Source organism: Notamacropus eugenii, chromosome 1 (assembly GCF_028372415.1).
Source record: "Notamacropus eugenii isolate mMacEug1 chromosome 1, mMacEug1.pri_v2, whole genome shotgun sequence".
NCBI lineage: Eukaryota > Metazoa > Chordata > Mammalia > Diprotodontia > Macropodidae > Notamacropus > Notamacropus eugenii.
In genome coordinates this window covers 138,952,616-138,972,497 of record NC_092872.1, presented here as the reverse complement: position 1 = coordinate 138,972,497, position 19,882 = coordinate 138,952,616, and the positions used below count along the sequence as shown (strand labels likewise).

At 38.3% G+C, this 19,882-nt stretch overlaps 1 protein-coding gene across 7 annotated transcripts in view; it reads left to right on the top strand.

The window, feature by feature from the left end:
- The window catches only part of MYZAP (myocardial zonula adherens protein), a 118,443-nt gene that overhangs the window by 41,278 nt on the left and 57,283 nt on the right, over positions 1-19,882 (top strand). For all 7 annotated transcript variants that reach the window (XM_072615715.1, XM_072615717.1, XM_072615726.1 and 4 more), the window contains 3 exons: positions 4,908-5,060; positions 13,206-13,331; positions 14,925-15,053. In XM_072615715.1, coding sequence (XP_072471816.1) covers positions 4,908-5,060; positions 13,206-13,331; positions 14,925-15,053 — 408 coding nt within the window. The remainder of the gene's footprint in view (positions 1-4,907; positions 5,061-13,205; positions 13,332-14,924; positions 15,054-19,882) is intronic.

Sequence of the window (19,882 nt, the reverse complement as noted above, 5' to 3'; positions counted from 1 at the left end):
TATCTGGCAGCTGAGGGGGTCAACTTGACTGAGTTTAAGAGTTATTCTGTGGTGAAGTTCTATGTGCTTATCTTTTTTCAAATTTTTTTTTTATTTTTCCCAATTACATGTGAAAACAGTTTTTAACATTTTTTTTTAAAGTTTTGAGTTCCAAAATCTATCCTCCCTCTCTATTCCCCCCTTCCTGAAATGGTAAGCAATATAATATAGGTTATACATGGTAAATCATGTAAAGCATTTCCATATGAGTCATTTTGTGGAAGAAAACTTGAAGAATGAAATAGAGAGAGAGAGAGAGAGAGAGAGAGAGAGAGAGAAACATTTTCAGATGCCATCAGATCTTTTTCTGGAGGTTCATAACATTTTTTTTTTTATCATGAATTCTTTGGGATTGTATTGGATCATTATGTTGCTGAGAATAGCTAAGTCATTCACAGTTGTTCATCGTACAATATTGATGTTACTGTCTATATACAATGTTCTCCTGGTTCTGCTCACGTTATTGTGTCAGTTCAAGTAAGTCTCTTCAGGTTTTTCTGAAACCATCCTGCTTGTGATTTCTTATAGCACAATAATATTCCATTAAAATCACACCACAATTTGTTCAGCTGTTCCCCAATTAATGGGTATCCCCCCAATTTCCTATTCTTAGTCACCACAAAAAGAGTTGCTATAAATATTTTTATACAAATAGATTCTTTTCCCTTTTTTGTTGGAGAGGAGTAATGTGCTCATCTTTTATCAGATCCCTGGTTGCTGGTCAGGTATGTAATTTACTTAATAATTAACATCTCAGTCTTTTGCCTTTGCATAGCACGTTTTTATATAAGCCACTGGATAACCCTCGCAATCTTTCCATCTTGACCTGGTGTATAGCTGACATCAGATTGTTGTTCAGTCATTTCTGTTGTGTCCAACTCTTCATGACCACATTTGGGATTTTCTTGACAAAGATACTGGAATGGTTTGCCATTTCCTTCTCCAGTTCATTTTACAGAGGAGAAAACTGAGGCAAACAGAGTTAAGTGACTTGTCCAGGGTTACACAGCTGGTAAGTGTCTGAAGCCAGGTTTTATCTTGGGAAGATGCTCAGACAAACTGAGGCCTGGGAAAGACCTTAATTTAGAAAGGCCAAGGTCACTTACCACGTCTCTGGGCATCACCAGTTGTCTTATCTTATGTCTTAGTCACTGGAATTTGCTGATTCTGGAGGAGAGGGTCAGACTGAAGACTTGGAGCAGCTCTGCCTTACTCAGGTCCAAAGCATCATCATCATGATGCAATTGATCCTCTTCAAGAGGAAAGGATAACCAAAACAGAACGGAAGATGAGTCTTCTTGACTCTGGGTCTTGTATTCCATCACCTATCTGCACCATAACTCCATATTATCTTTAAGTTTTAATCAGAAGCAGCCAAGAACAGTCACGTTATAACTGAAGGAAAATCTATCAGGTATAAAGTTATCCGCCTAACAACCTGCTAACTTAGCTGGGCCTGAAGATCTGTCCAGGGTTGGGGAACCTGCAACCTCAAGGCCACATGTGGCCCTCTAGGTCCTCAAGTGTGGCCTTTGACTGAATCCAAGCTTCATAGAATAAATCCCCTTTATAAAAAGATTTGTTCTGTAAAACGTGAACTCAGCTGCACCCAAGGATCTGAAAGGCCACATGTGACCTTGAGGCAGTAGGTTCTCCACCCTGGAACAATTTGACTTTTCATTTATACTAATTTCTAAGTTTCAATCAGTCAACAAGCATCGATTAAGTCTTTACTGTGTGACAGTCACTCTGCTTATCCCCTTACCAACTTGGCCCATATCTCATCTGAGTTGATGAGTGAAGACCAGTCCCTGTTTAGTTTTACTGTGACGTCTTTCCCCCAATAAGTTTCGATTCTATTTTGTGGATGAGGAGGAGCCCATGTAGGTTTTTGAGGAAGAGAGTAACATCTGGGCTTCAATTTCTTTGTGTTTAAAATGAGTCAATTCAATTAGGTCATCTCTTATATTTTTCTAACTCTAAGATTCTATGGTTCTCAGGGAACCTCGCCTTTTCCAGCTTTGTGACTGATCTTACTCCTAAAATTCTAAATTTGGGACTGAAACGTACTATGAAAGAAAACCATTTTAACTTAGTTTTTAGATTAAATCTGTTGGAAGTATATTTTATTAGTGTACACACAGCTTGCTCGGGTAGAGGTTCTGATCAATAGAATTCTATTGTCCAAAAAATGTCTCTTTTCTCTCAAGCAGTTCACAGCTTGCATGTATAAATAATGGTGAAAAAAAGATGAGGACATTCCATAGTAATAATAACAGTCATGTGGATACTCCTTTGGGGAAGGTGTTTCCCAGAAAACTAAAGCCTTACCTTTCCTGGTTTGGTCAGGAATGGAGTACACATCCTTTTTGAATTCGTTCAATAATAGATAGACAAAGTATTCTCCCTCGATTGATTTAGTCAACGCTAAACTAAGAGACATTCTCTTTATTAAGACTCTCTGTATTTATTAGGCCTGCTATTCAAGGGAGAGTGAGGAAATTAGTCAGAAAGCATTTAGCACCACATTAATTCTCAGTTTTCCAGATAATGTTTTATTTTTTCCAATTACATATAAAGACAATTTTTAACATTCATTTTTTAGCATTTATTTAGTATTTTATTTTCCCTGTTACATGTAAAAACAATTTTTAACATTCATTTTTAAAACTTTGAGTTCTAAATTCTCTCCCTTCCTCCCTTCCAGCCCCTCATTGAGAAGGCAAGCAATTTGATACAGGTTCTACATGTGTAGTCATGCAAAATATAGCCATTAATAGTCATGTTGTGAAAGAAAACAGACAAAAAGACTCAAGAAAAATAGAGTAAAAAAAAGTATGTTTCAATCTGTATTCAGACACCATCAGTTCTTTGTCTGGGGATGGATAGCATTTTTCATCCTAAGTCCTTCAGAGTTGTCTTGGATCATTGCATTGCTGACAACAGCGAAGTCATTCACAGCTGGTCATCTTACAAGACTGCTGTTACTTTGCACACAGGACATTTCACTTTGTCTCTGCCCATGCAAGTCTTTCCAGGTTTTTCTGAGAGCATCCTGGTCATCATTTCTTATGGTACAATTCAAATTTTACATAGCATACAAAGAAGTCTTAGAGTGGTAGGCTTCCAAGGACCTTAGAAGTCATCTGCTCCAATGCCCTCATTTTACAGATAAAGAAACTGAGGACTCCACAAGTGAAATGACTTGCTCATGTTTCACAGGTTGTAATTGGAAAAGTCAAGATCTGAACCCAGAAGTCCTATGACCTTGAATCCGGGTGTCTTTCCATAACACCATACCACCATCTAAGCTCAACATTACTTCACGTTTTTAGCTATTCCACATACCTCATTGTAAGATTTCATTTCAAGCATCAGGGGATGTGGTAGGTACTAAGGATATAGAAATAGGTACAACAATCACCCTGCTATTGAAGAATTTATCATCTAAGGGAGGTGGGGGCATCTAGGTATTCAAATAAATATGATGTAGTGGAAGTTGCACAAGTTCTAAGAGGAGGTCTACCAGACATGAGGATAGGTAGATCACTTTTAGGTATGCAAGGGAGTGGAAAAGGATTGTGGAATTCTGGTTCTAGAGCTGGAAGAGACCTGAGATGCCATCTAATGTAACTCTCTTATTTTATAGATGAAGACAGTAGGGCCCCAGGTAGTCAAATGACTTACTTAGGTAATAAAGTGTGACAGGTAAGACTTCATGGAGGAGGTGGTAGCTGATTTGGGTCTTGAAGAAAGGGAAGATCTTTAACAGATGAAGATGGAAGAGGAGTCCATTTCAAGCACAGATATTTCATGTAGTCAAATCAGGAATCCTAGCCTCTACTTAGAGAAACAAGGAGGTAAAAGGCTTATTATCATTATTCAAATAAGAATTTAGAAGTGAAGGAACCTCAGAGATTAACTTCTCCTCTTGCTTCAGAGTCAGCAAAGGTCTTGGGATACTATTTCAAAGGATAGGGTTTCCAGATGTTCGCATTTGAAATGGCATGCGACTTGGGTGGGGGTTGGGGGTGTGTGGGAGGTGAGAGAAGACGGCTATAAACACAGTGTCTAGCAGTGGGAGTTCTGGATTTTAATGACCTCACTCTTCTGGAGTCCTAAAAGAATAAACCAAGCACAAATTGCAGTCATAAAAAGCTGCAGGAATTTAAAACATTCTGCTGATGGGCACCCCCTGGCTATTATCAAAGGCATTTGTTAAGCACCTGTCTGTGCAAAGCACTATGGTTAAGTACTATAAACTACTTTGAAAGGCCATAGTCCTCTAGCCTTACCAGCTCCTCCCTCCTACTCATGGGCTGGAATGAGAGAGAACCACTAGGGAAGAGATTCCTTGAAAAAGTGGTATTTCATTGCTATCAACTGAGTCACTCCTTCTCTGCCTCTCCATATTGCCCTGAAGGACAAAAGTGACCTCCTTTTCAGGTAAGAGAGAAAGCCTCCATTTTTTAGATTCCTCTCTAGTCAACCTCCATGGTACAGGCCCCATGGGAAAGGTGTAGGTGGCTGCAGTGGAGGAGCTTAGGTGGTAGGCAGACTAGAGCCACCAGATAATTTGGCAATAACGAGAACCCACACCCCTACGGTGATAACAAAGGTCCCCAGAATGGACTGGATTTCCAGAATGTGAATAGGCAGGGTGATTTGTTGTTCCCCATAGTGGCTACATACTGGGTTGTCTTAACACACTCTAGGATGAGGCAAGGTACATAAGGATATTCTAGGCTACAGCCTTGGTGAAGGTTTTATGAGATCTCTTGGCCCTCAGTTCACATGTGGTTTCTGTATGTCAGTAATAAGTCAGTAATGGGTTGTCTCAAAATGTATTCTTCTTTTTGTCCTGGCAGAAAACGTTGGTTGATGTTACCTTGGAAAACAGTACCATTAAGGATGAGATCAGAAATTTGCAGCATACATATGAAGCATCTATGGAAAAACTGAGAGAAAAACAGAGACAGTTAGAGGTGGCTCAGGTGGAAAACCAACTTTTGAAATTAAAGGTAAAGTAAATGAAATTTAAATTTTTCATCAGGTTTCTATTTCTAATTTCTATTTCTTTGTTTCCTCTTTCCTTTTTAGCTCTCTTGTCTTTGCCTTTTTCCGACTTTTTCTTTTACCCCTTTCTTCTTCCATGATTTCTTCTCACATTCATTGTTCATAATCCCAGAAGACTGAAACTGAAGGTACTCTCTAGGTGATCTAGAACATATTTGAACATGTTACTGTTGTCTTCAGTGCGGTCCAAGTACTGGATCCAAGAAATATTAACTACTCCATTCTCATATACACTCTTAACATGACCACTTCCCCAAGGCAGCTAGAGAAACTCAGAGGCAGAGATTATTTCCTCTACCTAGAATACCTTCCTTCATTTCTGTCTCTGAGTTTCTCTGGTTTCCTTCAAGTTTCAGTTAATGTCCCCCCTTCTGAAGAAGCCTTTCCTAGTTCTACTTAAGACTAGTGTGTGACCCTGGGCAAGTCCCTTAACCCTGATTACTTCAAAATTTTTTTAAAAATAATTTTTAAAATGCTTGGAGCTGGTAGATGGAAAGTCTTGTGCAAGGAATGACAGAGGTCAATGTCACTGGATTCAGGATAGATGACCAGGAATAACGGAAACGTAGGAATGGACCATACTATGAAGGGCTTTAAAGACCAACAAAGGATTTTATATCTAATCCCAGAAGTTGTAGGGAGCCATTGGAGTTTGTTGAATAGAGGAGTTATATTGTCCAACCTGTGATTTAGGAAGATCAGCAGCTGAGTTGAAATAGAGGACAGGCTGGAGTGCGGAGAGACTTGAGGTTGGGAGACCACGCAGGAGACAGTAATCCAAATGTGAAGTGATGAGGGCTTGTGCCACGTAGTGGCTGAATCATAGGAGAGGAGAAATATGTGAGAGATGTTCCAAAGGCAGCAATGACAGGATGTGAGAAATGATGAAATATGAAGTGGAGAGAGAGAGACAGACACAGAGAGAGAGAGAGAGAGAGAGAGACAGACAGATGACAGGAGAGGGTGACCAAGATAACATGTAGGTTGTATGTTGACTGTAATGTTAACAGTATTGGAAGACAGATGTGTTCAAGTTTTACCAAGAATTATCCTAGGAGCCCACAGAATAACCCCAAAGCCCTTCTAATCTGATTTTGCAGCAAAAAAGATAATTGTGGTGCCCCGTAAGCTTCTCAGTCCTAAGGGGGGCAGCTAGGGTGGGTTCCTTGGCAGGGATGAGTCATTGGTACGGTTTTATAATAGAGAACATATAGGTGGCTGCCTCCTTGTTAGCAACTAATTCTGCCCTCATCACCATGAAGAAAAATGTTAGAGTATTCTCCAGAGCAGAGATTCTTAACCTAATATCTATAAATTTAAAAAATTGAAAACTGTATTTTAATAGGATTAGTTTCTTTTCTAATCTTGTATATTTTATTTTATTCATTAAAAACATTATTCCAAGAAGGGATTAATAGATTTATTAGACTAAGGGATCCATGACACACAAAAAGCATGAGCATCTTTGTCCTAGACCTAGAGAATATATATTCCTACTGTAACCACTAGGCATTACTGTATAGATAAAAGTTTGGCTAGGCACTGAATCTTTCTTGAGCCATGCCATTCTACGCTGCTTGCTGGAGGCTAAAATTTTTCCCTCTGGCACTAGACACTTATACCCTGCTATAATAACAAACTCATTTTCTAGCCTAGGGGGTAAGATGACTCCAAATTCCATATGGCTCTTTATCTACTATTTTAGGGAGCTTAAACAAATGTTAGTTATTATAAAAAAAAAATCACATGTAACTTTTTTTGCCTGTAGATCAGTATGAAATTCTGATCAGTTGAATCTATTGACCTATTTTATAGTTCTGTTGTATACAGTAGATATACATTAACACCATATATGCATTCATGATTTTTAAATGAAATAAAAATAAGGCTAAGGAACAGCTTAGATAAAGGGAAAGACAATTATACAAAATACTTGTCAAGCATGGGAAGGAGAATTTGGAAAGCTAAAAATAAAATCCTTTCAGAACTTTGTTCATTTCTCCAAAGGGGAAGTCAGAGTCACCTCCTTTTTCTGTCTTAAGTTCCATTGACCAGAACCCATGCCCTAAAGTTTAAGTTTTTAGTTCTAGAGGATGCCATGCATGAGACCTGTAGGGAATCCATACTGCCTCGTTCCATTGTCCACTTCCGCTTATCTATCTCCTTCCCCTGTATGTCTTTTTTTTGGAAACTCCTGGGCACAATTCAAATCTGTCTTCTGGGATCAAAGATTACAATAGCCCAGATCTTTCCCAGGGAGAGAACACTTGCCTCACTGAACTACAAATCCCAGAAGGCCAATCAAGTCTCAAATCCCTATTATACTTCTGTAGAAACATAGACTCTCAAAATGACTTCAGGTGGTCTTTCCAGTTTTATTTGAAGAGCTCCAGTTATGAGACTTGCTACGTCTGGAGGGTTAGCCTATTTCGTTTTTGGACAGTTTTCATTGTTAAGCATTTCTTCCTTTGTATTGTGTTGCAATGTGTCTCTCTGCAAATTTTTACCCTTTGGTCTTGGTTTTGTCCTTTGAGACCAAGTGGCATAAACTTAATTGCTCTTGTACAAAGTAGTTCTGAAAAGATTTGAAGATAAGTTTTCTTACTCCCTTCTTCCTCTATTCCCTCAAGCCGATCTCCTCTTCTCCAAGCTAAGCATTCTCATACTTTTAAATTAGTCTTTGCATAGCAAAATTCCAGTCCTCTCACCATTTTCTTGGTCTCTTTTGGATATACCACCGTTATCAATGTCTATCCTAGAATGGAGATCCCAGAATCAAATGTGTTGTGACCATCCCTAAGTATGGACATCATGCTTTTTTTAATGCAGCCCAAGATATTATAGGCAATTTTTAGTTTTCGTGGATGCCAGTTCTCTATTATAAAACTGACCTTTTGGAATGCCGCTTGGTGAAACTGAGCGGAACTTTTGTTGGCTCCCAGCAAACTGAAAGTGTTAGTGTATTTCTCAGTGGTGAACAGATTGTTACTTTCCCAATAGTAGAATCTGTCCTATTCTTATTTATATCAGTCACTTCCTCAGCCCAGGTAAAGGTTCTACATTCTTGTTTCTGCAAAGACCTCTAGGAGCCATATGTTGATGTTACTGTGGATCTATGACAAAGGAATGTGGGAGAGCCTAATCAGGCTAGAGATAACTTTGATTTCAAAAGGCATTTCTTGAACTTGGAATGAAATACTGTGAACACATTCAAAAGGCTAAGCCTTGGTACCTGTGTTTCAATTCAGTCAACTTATATGAAGCATTTACTTTGTGTGGGACAGTGGGCTAGGAAACTTTGAGAGATACAAACTTTTACTTTTTATTTAGTATTTTGTTTTTCCCCAGTTACATGTAAAAACAATTTTTAACATTAGTTTTTAAAAACTTTGAGTCCCTGATTCTCCCCTTGCCTCCCTCCCCATTCCTTCCTTCAATTGAGAAGGCAAGTAATTCAATATGCTATACATGTGTATTAATGAAAAACATATCCATAATAGTCATATGATATAAACTTGACATCTAAGAAAAAACAAAATTATAACAAGAGATCCATTCATAGAATACGGATTTCTTGAGTGAGTGGCAAAGCCATGATTCTAAGCTAAATGTTTTGGCTTCAGATGCAGTTATACCACGTATGTCTCCAGGTCTCAGTTTCCTTATCTATAAATCGGGAATAATTATATTTTTGCTAGCTCCTTCAAAGAATGATAGTGAAGAAAGAATCTGTAACCTTAAAATGATGTAGAAATGTGAGCTTTTAATAAAATCTACCACAGGTTGGCTTGATGGTACAACTTAAGAATGAATTTTTGTTAACTTTTACTTATCCTAATTCTATATATGTCCCAAAGCTCCATTTTAGTCAATCCTTGACTCCCTTTGCAGTGGTAAGTTTTATGAATTCACTCCAATTAAAGAAAACACAACAGACCATTACAAGACTCATGCCAGTTACGTATTAGCACAATAACATGATTCTTAGATTCTCAGGCCTCCACTACCACTTCCTTGCTTCATTCTCCCTATTTATTGAAGGGAAAGAGTGATTTCCCCATCTGTTGTGCTAAAAGGTCATGTACTTTTCTCACAGGAGTGCCCTCAAGTCCTTACTTAGAGCCGATTTACTTGTACTTTAGACATAAGTCTAACAGGCTTGTAAATGATCTGATTCCTCAGCTCACACCAGATTAGAAGCAGCAAGTTACAATGAAGGCTGTATGAGACACGTAGGAACCCGAGTAGGAATGAGGAATGACCTCAAAGAAGAGACAATAAAACAGTAATAAAATAAATCACATTTAGGTAGTACTTTTAAGGTTCACAAGGTTATTTTCTCCACTACAACCATATAAGGTAGGTATTTAAACAATTCATAAACACACACCTAAGTAAGTGTTGGAGTCAAGACTAGAATCGACAAGGCTATTAAAGGCAGAAAAGATAGGGAGGATTAAATCAACTTTAGTGGGTCCCACCTTGAGGTGCCCTCTCTTATTGGCATTTGCCTGAACTCCAGCTCTATTCCCAAAGTGTTTCCGTAAAAGATAGGAAGTGTGCTTCTTTAGAGGTAGAAGATGCCCGGGGGGCTTAAGTATCGACAGTCAGTCATGATGGAAAACACTATCCACATCCAGAAAAAACTGTGGAGTCTGAATGCAGATTGAAACATACTATTTGCTCCCTTTTTTTGTTTGTTTCTTCTTTCTCATGGTTCCTCCCATTGGTTTTAATTCTTCTTTATTTAGAACATGACTAATGTGAAAAGATATTTAATTTGAATGTATGTGTAGAACCTATATCAGATTGCATTCCATCTTTGGGGGGGGAGAAAATTTAAAACTCAAAGTCTTACGGAAGTGAATGTTGAAAACTAAAAATAAATAAGTTAATATATAGAAAAAGAAACTACATGAAAAAAGTATTGGCAGTCGATCAAAAAGTATTTATTAATTAGTTCAAGGCATTGTGCTAGATGCTAGGGATACAAAGACAAAAGTGAGAAACTCAAGGAGCTTACATTCTATTGGGAGAAATGTTTAATAAAATATATATGTCAAAAAAATAAGATAAAGGGCAGCTAGATGGCACAGTGGATAGATTGCTGGGCCTGGAGTCAGGAAGACCCACGTTCAGACTGACCTCAGACACTTACTAGTTGTGTGACCCTGGGCAAGTCACTTAATTTGGTTTGCCTCAGTTTCCTTTTCTGGAAAATGAGCTGGAGAAGGAATTGGCAAACCAATTCCCCAAAAAGAGTTCACGGAGTCAGAGAAGACTGAAAATGTGTTGAACAACAACAGAAAAGGCCCTCCTTAGAAGCTGGGAAGGGGAGGTCAGAAAAAGTCTTATGAAGAAAATAGTGCTTAAGCTAAACTTTGAAGAAAACTAGGTATTCTCAAAGATAGATGGAAGAGAAGGGAATACATTTCAGGTATAGGGGACAGCCTATGCAAAGACACAGAGTTAGGAGATGGAATGTAGTCACCAATCACCACCCTTTCCCAGATAAAATCTTGCCACATTCTCTGACTCCTTTGGGAGAAGGACTGCCTAGAGACTAAAGATGTTTGACAATAGTGAGGTGTTCTGCTTCTCTTTTTTTTCTATTGAAAGCCAACATAAAACATTTTTATTTGAAGAATGAAACTTGAAACTCGTATTGATGAAAGAGTATGTGGATGGTGGCAGTTTCTCTGATCAAAATCACCACATAGGATGACAGAAAAGAAGGAAGGGATTGCCATCAGCTGTAGGGAAGCTGGTGCTCAAAACCAGGAGATTCTGAAACGGTGATGACCAGGATCAGTTTTTGATAGAGAATACATAAGGATTAATTATGATAACTGGGTTTTTGTTGTGTTGAAATTTTCTCCAGAGAACATCTCTGATTTATTAATTAGTTTCTAGAATTTAGGTATGTGCATAGCAGTAATTAATCAATTAATAAATGGTAGCACAGTGGATAGAGTACTGGGCCAGGAGTTAGGAAGACTCATCTTCCTGAGTTCAAATCTGGCCTCAGACACTTACTAGCTGCGTGACCCTGGGCAAATTACTTAATCCTGTTAGCCTCATTTTCCTCAGTTGTAAAATGAGCAGGAGAAGAAAATGACAAACCACTCCAGTGTCTTTGCCAAGAAAACCCTAAATGAGGTCATGAAGAGTCAGATATGAACATAAACAACTGAACAATAATGAAGATGTTTATTAAATGAATTCTGTATCAGTCCATGTTTTATATACTAAGGATATATACACACACACACATACACACACACACACATACATATATGTGTGTGTATATATACACACACACAAAGAATGAGACAGTTCCTACTCTTGTGGTGCTTAGGAGCTAGGTTAAAATTCCACATCTGAAGCTCTTTACTCCTTTTGTGACCTTGGACAAGTCACTTAACTCCCCTGGGCTTTTATTTCCTTGTCAATTTCCTTAAATGGACTCAATTGCCTTTTTAATATTCCTTCCATTTCTAAATCACTGATGACTTCTAGGGACTGAAAAAAAATTCTCCAAAGCTCTTAGAAAACCAAAAGATGAGAACAAGTCAGGCATGAATGAAGCAGGTTTAAAGTATAGAATCATAGGTTCACAGTCAGAAGAGATCTCAAAGACCTTCTAGTTCCACCTGTTGCTGATCTTTGACCCTGTCACTTAACACTTCACATCTATTCAGTGACATGATTAGACAGCTAGAAAATGTCAGGGACAGGGTATGAACTTAGGTCTTCCTGACTCCAAGTCCAGAAAATGTCTGCTTTCAAAAGGCAGAGATTATTGGAGGAGGGGGACAGGTGGAAAAGGTAGACATTTTTCATTTTGGGCATTTGGCATTCCAACTATGTCAGCCCACTCAGATTCCTTGATCAACTATGTTTTTTTACAGCAGTAGCAAGAACTTTTAAATCTCCCCTGCATAAATACTTAATAAATTTCATCCAGAAAAGGGGAAGGCAAAGTTTTTCTTTTTCCAAACCTATTTTAAGGTTAGTTCATCTATCTGCTGCTAGTGCTTGACCATATACTTAATCTTAAATAGATGCTCCAAAGATTTCCTTTTAGAGCTTATTTTTTCCTTTCTGAGACTAGTTTCCCCCGTTTCACCCAGCCTGGATGTATATCAACCATTCATAGTCAGATCCATCTCTGACCTGCTCCATTTCTGTCCTAGGACAGCCCCCTCACTCCTGACTCCCAGGGGTTCACTGTATTGATGTTGGACTTTAGCCCGCTGCAACTCAGAACTCCCAAGATCAGGTGCTCTACCAGCTTCAGCTTCCCCTAACAGGGTTTAGAGGCAAGTGTCACCACAAACAGCTTTTAATTTAAAACTAAGCTACAAAAAGCAAAATCAAAAAGATGAGTGACTTGACAAGATGAGGTTTATTTCATATTATTTAGAAATGACACAGAAACAAGGAGGAAGAGTGTGTATATATATATCTATATATGTGTATATATATATACATATAAATAACATTAAATCAGGGTTTTGGTAAGTAAAGCAAGAACAGTGGAACATGGAGGACAGCTCCATCTTTCACGTATGTGGTATAAAAACTTGCAACATCATGACGCAGTGAAAAAAGCAGACTATGGAGTCAGAGGACCTGAGTTCTAATCCTGTTTCTGACTTACTACTACTGTGACCATTGGGATAGTCATTTAACTCCCTAGGCATGTGTGTGTATACATGCATATACATATATACACACATGCATGTACATACACACACATATACACATACATAGGTATTTTTTATTGTTGAGTTGTTTTCAGTTGTGTCAGACATTTTGTGACCCCACTTGAGGTTTTCCTCGCAAAGATTTTCTTCTCCAGCTCATTTAACAGATGAGAAAACTGAGGCAACCAGGGTTAAGTGATTTGCCCAAGGTCACAGAGCTAGTAAATCATAATGCAATATTCATATTATATAAGTGCATGTATATTAATGTATATATATTTATATATAGTATGCATACATGCATATACACACACACACCTCTTACCTCTAGCCTTATCTCATCTGCAGATGGTATGACCCTGATGTTTCTCTCTCTTATAGGTAGAATCTTCCCAGGAAGCCAATGCTGATGTCATGAGAGAGATGACTAAGAAACTCTACAGTCAGTATGAAGCAAAATTAGAGCAAGAACAGCAAAAGCACAATGCAGAGAAAGAGGCCCTCCTGGTATGTTTGGGGAGTCCCGCAATGAAAATAAAAGAGAGTTTTTTGTTTTAATTTTCTTTTCTTCATCCTCAGCGTGCTCATAGCCATAGGGCTATAGCACAGCGGGATTCCATTTATTTATTTGTTCCTCAGAATCTCTCAATAATGTCCCATGATGTACTAAATTAATTTCAGACTTTGTGACCTGACATTCAAGCCTTTCCATGATATGGACATAATCTGCCTTTCCAGTTTTATCTCCATAAATAAATCCTCAGATATATTCTCTATGTGGCAAACTGAAATTTTCACTGTTCTCCACATTCACCATGTCCTTTTCTTCTTCTATACTATTTTTCCCTTCTAAAATGCTCTACCCCCATCTCTCCACCTGTTTAAAACCAAACTGTTCTTTAGAGCTTAGCAGAAATGTAGCCTCTTCCACGAAGCCTTTTCTGATTACAAAAAGTATCTCCTTCCACTGGGAGGGAGATGGTACTTCTTTTATACTGTACATATGCTATTATACTCTATATAATAATAATATGTATGCACAGAATGAAGAACTGGAAGTGACCTCAGAAGTGATCATTTTGTAGATGAGGAAATAGAAACCCAGGGAATTTAAATAACTTGACCAAGTTATACAGTACTTTGTAAACTTGAGAGGGCAGGGGCCATATTTTATGAATTTTTATATCTCCCATCTCTCCAGTATGGTGACCTGCCCATAGTAGATACTCAGAAAATTTTGTTGAGTCATTGATTCATTTATTCCCTGAATCAAATGAGAATATTTGTAAAATGCTTACTAGAATGCTTGGTATACAATAGGTGCTATATAAATGCTCATTCCCTTTCTTCTCCTCAATAATAAGATTTCTTCTTAAGAGTAGTTTGGTAGGCAGCAGTATAGGAAGGGCATCCAGGAATTCTGTATTATGCTTATAGCACTGATTTCCCTCATGGCTTAAAAGATGAAGCAAACAGAGCCCAGGAACACATACTTAAATGTTGAGCAATGGTGGCAGGACTTTTAAGATTTACTGCATGTGAGAACCATAGTGGTAAATGGAAACAAGGTAGTGAGATTGTTTCATTTACAAAGTTGAGTAGCATACAAGGGGGTAGAATACCCCCCCCCCCCCAAGTACTCGAACCCTACTTAGGCTCCCTTAGAACTAATACAAGATGACTAGTTTCTCATCTCTACCCCTGCTATAGTCACCATAGAGGAAGGTATATTGCCTCTATGGTACTTGGACTCTAAACGCTAAAGGATGTTGCAGATTTAAAGAAATAGAGAAAAGGTGTTGGATTTGGAGTCTGAGGACCTGAGTTGGAATGCCATCTTTTCCAGTGTGACCCTGGGCAAGTTGCTGGCTTTTATTTTCCTCATCCACAAAATGAAGGGTTGGATTTAATGGCTTCTGGGGTCCTTTCTACATCTATGATCCTATAAATAGGACTTCCTTGCATTCAAATAAAGTCTAAAAAATGATCCTATCCTCGATGAGACCTGACCTGTCCTTCATATCCCTAAAAGAAAAATGCTGAATTAAGATGAATGTGCTGGACAAACTCTGTGTGTTGAGACAAGTGTTTGTTTTGAAGGAAGAAACCAATAATTTTCTGAAAGCCATCGAGGAAGCCAATATGAAGATGCAAGCAGCAGAAACCAGCCTCGAGGAGCGAGACCAAAGGATTGGGGAGCTGGACAGACTAATTGAACGCATGGAAAAGGTAGCCCCAACGCTCTCCTTTCCTCCCTTTCTCTGAAACTCCCACGTACTGTCACAACTCTCTAGAGCCAAGACCTGTGTCAGCATTCTGCAACTCTTCTTTTCATGATAGCAATGAAAATGTAAATGTAAAAAGGTTTCCCTGGCACTGATGGGCATGGGGTAGTGGTGGGAGGGCCAGTATGGCTGTGAATGTAGGACACATTTTTATAGGAGGAGGTTGTGAGTGGACTGATGAGTAAAGAACATTCCTCTGGAGCAGGGGTTCCCAAAATGTGGTTTGGGGACCCCTGGGGTTCTCTACAATGGCTCTGTGAAGTAAAAACTATTTTTCTAATAGTTACTATAACATTTTAGTTCTAATACAGTAAATATTGAGAATTATAACTCAATTAACAAAGGCTCTTTGGGTCCTTAATAGTTTTTAAGAGTTTAAAGGAATCCTGAAGCCAAAAAGTTTGAGAACTGCTGCTCCAGAGGGTAACTGATTATTAAAGTCATGGAAGAGAGGAGGCTAAGAGAAAGAATTAGTTACAGGAAAGAAAAGAATGAAGAAAATAAAGGAGGAAGAAAAGAGATGAGGAACAGGAAAGAGAAAAGGAAAGGATGGGTGAGTTTCTACTTAATTATGTAATGGCCTGGCATAGAGTAATCACTTAATAAATGCTTATTGATGGAGTATCTTCTAATTACGTTTGATGGCCCAGGACTAAGATTAATGGAAGACTGTGGCCGGACCTCTTTTGACTATTTTTGCTAAGCAGAGCTGAGCTTAATGAAGCCACTGACCATAGTGACCCCTCAGAGACTTGGGAGAAAGGAAATCCCAGCGTCCTTAAATACTTTTATAGAGAAAAACAGGAAGAAGGAGCTGGTACTGACTACATTAAACTTAAATAGCTCTTTCTACTCCCTCAAGTGAAAATATTACCCGGTTCCATGAGGTGAAATTTGGGGCCCCAAGCAAAAATTTCAAAAGGGGTTTTGCCTTTTGTTAGCTGAAAAATTCATAGCTCTCTAGTGCTTGCACAGGGATTAACTGAAATAGGAAATGTAGTAAATTCAGTGTTTATGGAGCCTGAGGGGTTCCTAGTGGCTTTCAATAAAGCTAATATGTGCATTTGGGGTACATGGAAGCTTACTTCAGCCTGTAATAATCTGACCTGCTTTTCCCTAGGAATGCAATTCTCTCCTGCTGAATGGCTAAACCCTCTAATAAGCTTGCTGAAAATTAAAAGAATAAGTGGAATGTATGAGGGAGTCCTCCTGTCTCTCTGTAGACATATACCTTACCCAGGGACAGTGTCCTATAGCAGAACAATCAATGGATTTGGAGTCAGAGAATCTAGAATAACTATGGGCAAGTCATCGACCTGCTCGTGGCCACAGTTTCTTCATCTGTTAATGAGGAAATTGAACTAGATGGCTTGTAAGGTCCTCTAGAACTATGATAACTTTGTGGTATTTTCTAAATAGCCCCTGAATTGTGTGTGTGTGCTGGGGTTGGAGGGTGCTTTAAAGATTTAAATGCAGGCAGTTCTGCTATAACTGGGCATATCCATTCTTTCAAAGCACTACGCTATACAAAATCACACAATAAAAACAAGGCTTGTGAGGAAAATGGAGCTGGGGTAGAATGTCCAAAAGCTCTATTGGTAAAGAAAGATGTAGAAACCTAATAAAATGGTAGAACAGGTTTATACATGCTAAATTGTTAAGACATATGCAAATACTATGATAAACAGTGGCCTTGTGAGCAGCGGTAGCAGTAGCAACTTGGATAGGTCACCATTCTGAGGAAGTCAGAGGGGAAAGGGTAGGGAAGGAGATGGTGCAGACTAGCCTTTCTCTTCTTGTATATCAGAAGATACACAATTAACACGGCACTTTACCTCAACCAAGACAGGAAGTTTCCTTGTGGGAGTAGGTGTTGGAAGGGTGGCAACTTTTGAGTTATTGTGAAGAGCTGTAGTTTTCTGCATTCTCACTGTTTCTTTTTCTAAAACAAATTTTATTGATGTCTTCTATTTCTTACATCACTGTAGTTAATACCAACTATCCCTTCCCCTCCCTTTCCCAGAGAACAGTTCCATCTTTGTTGTCATTTAGTTGTTCAGTCTTGTCTGACTCTTGGTGACCCCATGGATTGTAGTGTCCCTGTTTCTTGGCAAAAGTACTGGAGTGGTTTGCCATTTCCTTTTCCAATAGATTAAGGCAAACAGAAGTTAAATGACTTGCCCAGGGTTACATAGCTAGCATCTGAGGTTGGATTTGAATTCAGATCTTCTTGACTCTAGACTTAGTGCTGTCTCCACTAAGCCACCGTATGGCCAACACTATTTTTTTAGAGAGGAAAATAATCAGCTCAACTGATCAATACATATGTATAATGTATGATACCTGTGGACATTCCACCTCCACAAAGGGGTAGGTTGGGGGGTGGAGCTGGGGAGTGTGTTATCATAACTCTTGCTTTGAGTCCTGCTTGATCGTTATAATTTGCTACATTTACTTTTTATTTTTGGTGTGTAATTTTTCTTTCCATTCACATTGTTGTAGCTACGGCACATATTGCTTTCTTGACTCTCTACATCAGTTCGTATAGGTCTTTCCATACTTTTCTATATTTATCACTCACATCATTTCCTACAGCACAGTAAATTTTCTATTCCACAGTAAATATTCATATGCCACAATTTATTTAGCCATTCTCCAACTGATGAGCATCTACTTTGTTTGCAATTCTTTGCTTTCACAAGCAGTACTGTGTAAATTTTTTGTATATATAGAGGCATGTTTACTGTTTCTTATTGAAGAAACTGTGCAGAAGCAAACTTGAAATTGTGTTCTGTTCAAAATATCCCCTAACATATTAATCATGTTGGAACAAACCAAAATAGACCCTTTCCCTTTTGCCACCAAACCAATACTTTAATTTTGGGATTACTTAACTTGGGAATCTCAAATAATCCTTAAATCATTCCTGGTTTTTCTTCTGACAGAAAAAGGTTTTATAAATGCTCTGCTATAACCTCTCCCCTAAAAACAACTGCCAGCACTATACTTCCCCATACTTCCTGACATAGCAATGAATATTAGAATAAGCCAAGTCATGCCATCTATATTAATTACAGTTTATCAACACTTCCAAGCAACTATTTGGAACTCTAGATTTAATATCTCTGATTTAGAAGTCTGATGGGATCCTCAAGGGTATTTTGTTTTTTAAAATTAAATTAATAATTTTTAATTAACAAAAATCCATTTAATCTTGCTCCCATCCCTCATTTGAGAAAAACAAAAGAAAAGCAAAACCCAGCATCAAATATGCATAGTCAAGCAAAATGTGTTATCCATGTTCGAAAATACGTGTCTCATTCTGCACTTTGAGTCTGTCATCCTTCAGCCAGGAAGTGGGTAATATGCTTCAACATCGGTCATCTGAAATTTTGGTTGGTTTTTGCATTAATTAGCATTCTAAAATTTTTGAAAATATGTTTTTACCATGCTATTATCATTTATAAATTGTTCTTCTGCACCTGTTCATTTCACTCAGTCCAAGGTATTTTAAAACTAAGTTTGAGAAATAGTTGTATTATGGTAAAGTGGAGGCTAAAGATTATCTTGTGGTTTTTTGAGGTCAGAGTCTCTTCTTCAATAAATTAGGCTGTCCTCTCTCACTCTCCTTCCTCTGTTACACTGATATATAGTCCAGGTTCTATATTACTATATAGTCAAGGTTGTACCATATAATTTTCTGGATGAAATGGGTCCCAATTTTCTTTCCTAGTCCTTCCCAATCATGTCTAATATTCTGCAAAGTGGACAGTGACCTTTGCCATGATGGCAGCAGGGCAAAGGTCATCAGCTTTGCCACTCCTCTAAGCCTCCTCAGTGTTGAGTTCCTCTTTGAGGCTTATGCATGCTTTAAGGTAGTTTTTATGACTGTTGTAACCAACTGCTATGGCATGAGGAGAACTGAAAGATATTTGTTTATACAGTGCTGGACCTGAAGACAGGAAGATCCAAATTCAAATTCCTCTTCATATAGTTGGGCAATTCATTTAACCTTTCTAAATCACAATTTCCTCTTCTGTAAAATGGGGAAAATAATAGCACCTGCCTCATAGGCTTGTTGTTAGGATAAAATGAGATAGTATATGCAAGCATTTTACAATTTTTAACATACTATGCAAATGCTAGCTATTATTAATATGAGAATGAGGGTTGGGACACTTTCTCACTCTGTATTTATGATCTGATGAGTCAAAAAGAAAAACGTTGATGTCAGCCAGATGATCCAGCCCTTAATCATGTCTCAGTTAGAGTGAGTGAATTCCTTCCAACTCTTATCAAGCCCCTGGGAGCTAGCATGTTTGCCCATTCAGATTGCCTTGAAGTTTTGGTGTCTGAGATAAGTGCTTAGCAACACCGGAGGAAGGATGGCAGAGTTGTTGACCTTTGCTCATTCCTTTCCCCTTAGTAAAGTCTCCTGTTCCCCCTATAATTCTTTTGTGAACTTGCTAAGTTCTTTCTTTGTCATATGGTGTTTTCTTAATTAAACTGTTTGTTTGATATTCAGATTATAGTATCCATTTTTCAAATTCAGGAAGGCCATCTAGAATAAGTACCTTCACTGTTGCTGCTCTGATCTCTTCTTCAGCCCCTGCAATCTGACTTTTGACCTCATCATTCTACCAACGTTACCAATGATTTCTTCATTGCCAAGTCCAATGGTCTTTTCTCAAACCCTCATTCTTGAACTTTCTGCAGCGACACTGTTGATCACCCTCTTCTCCCTGATATTCTTTTGTCTCTGGCTTTTCAGGA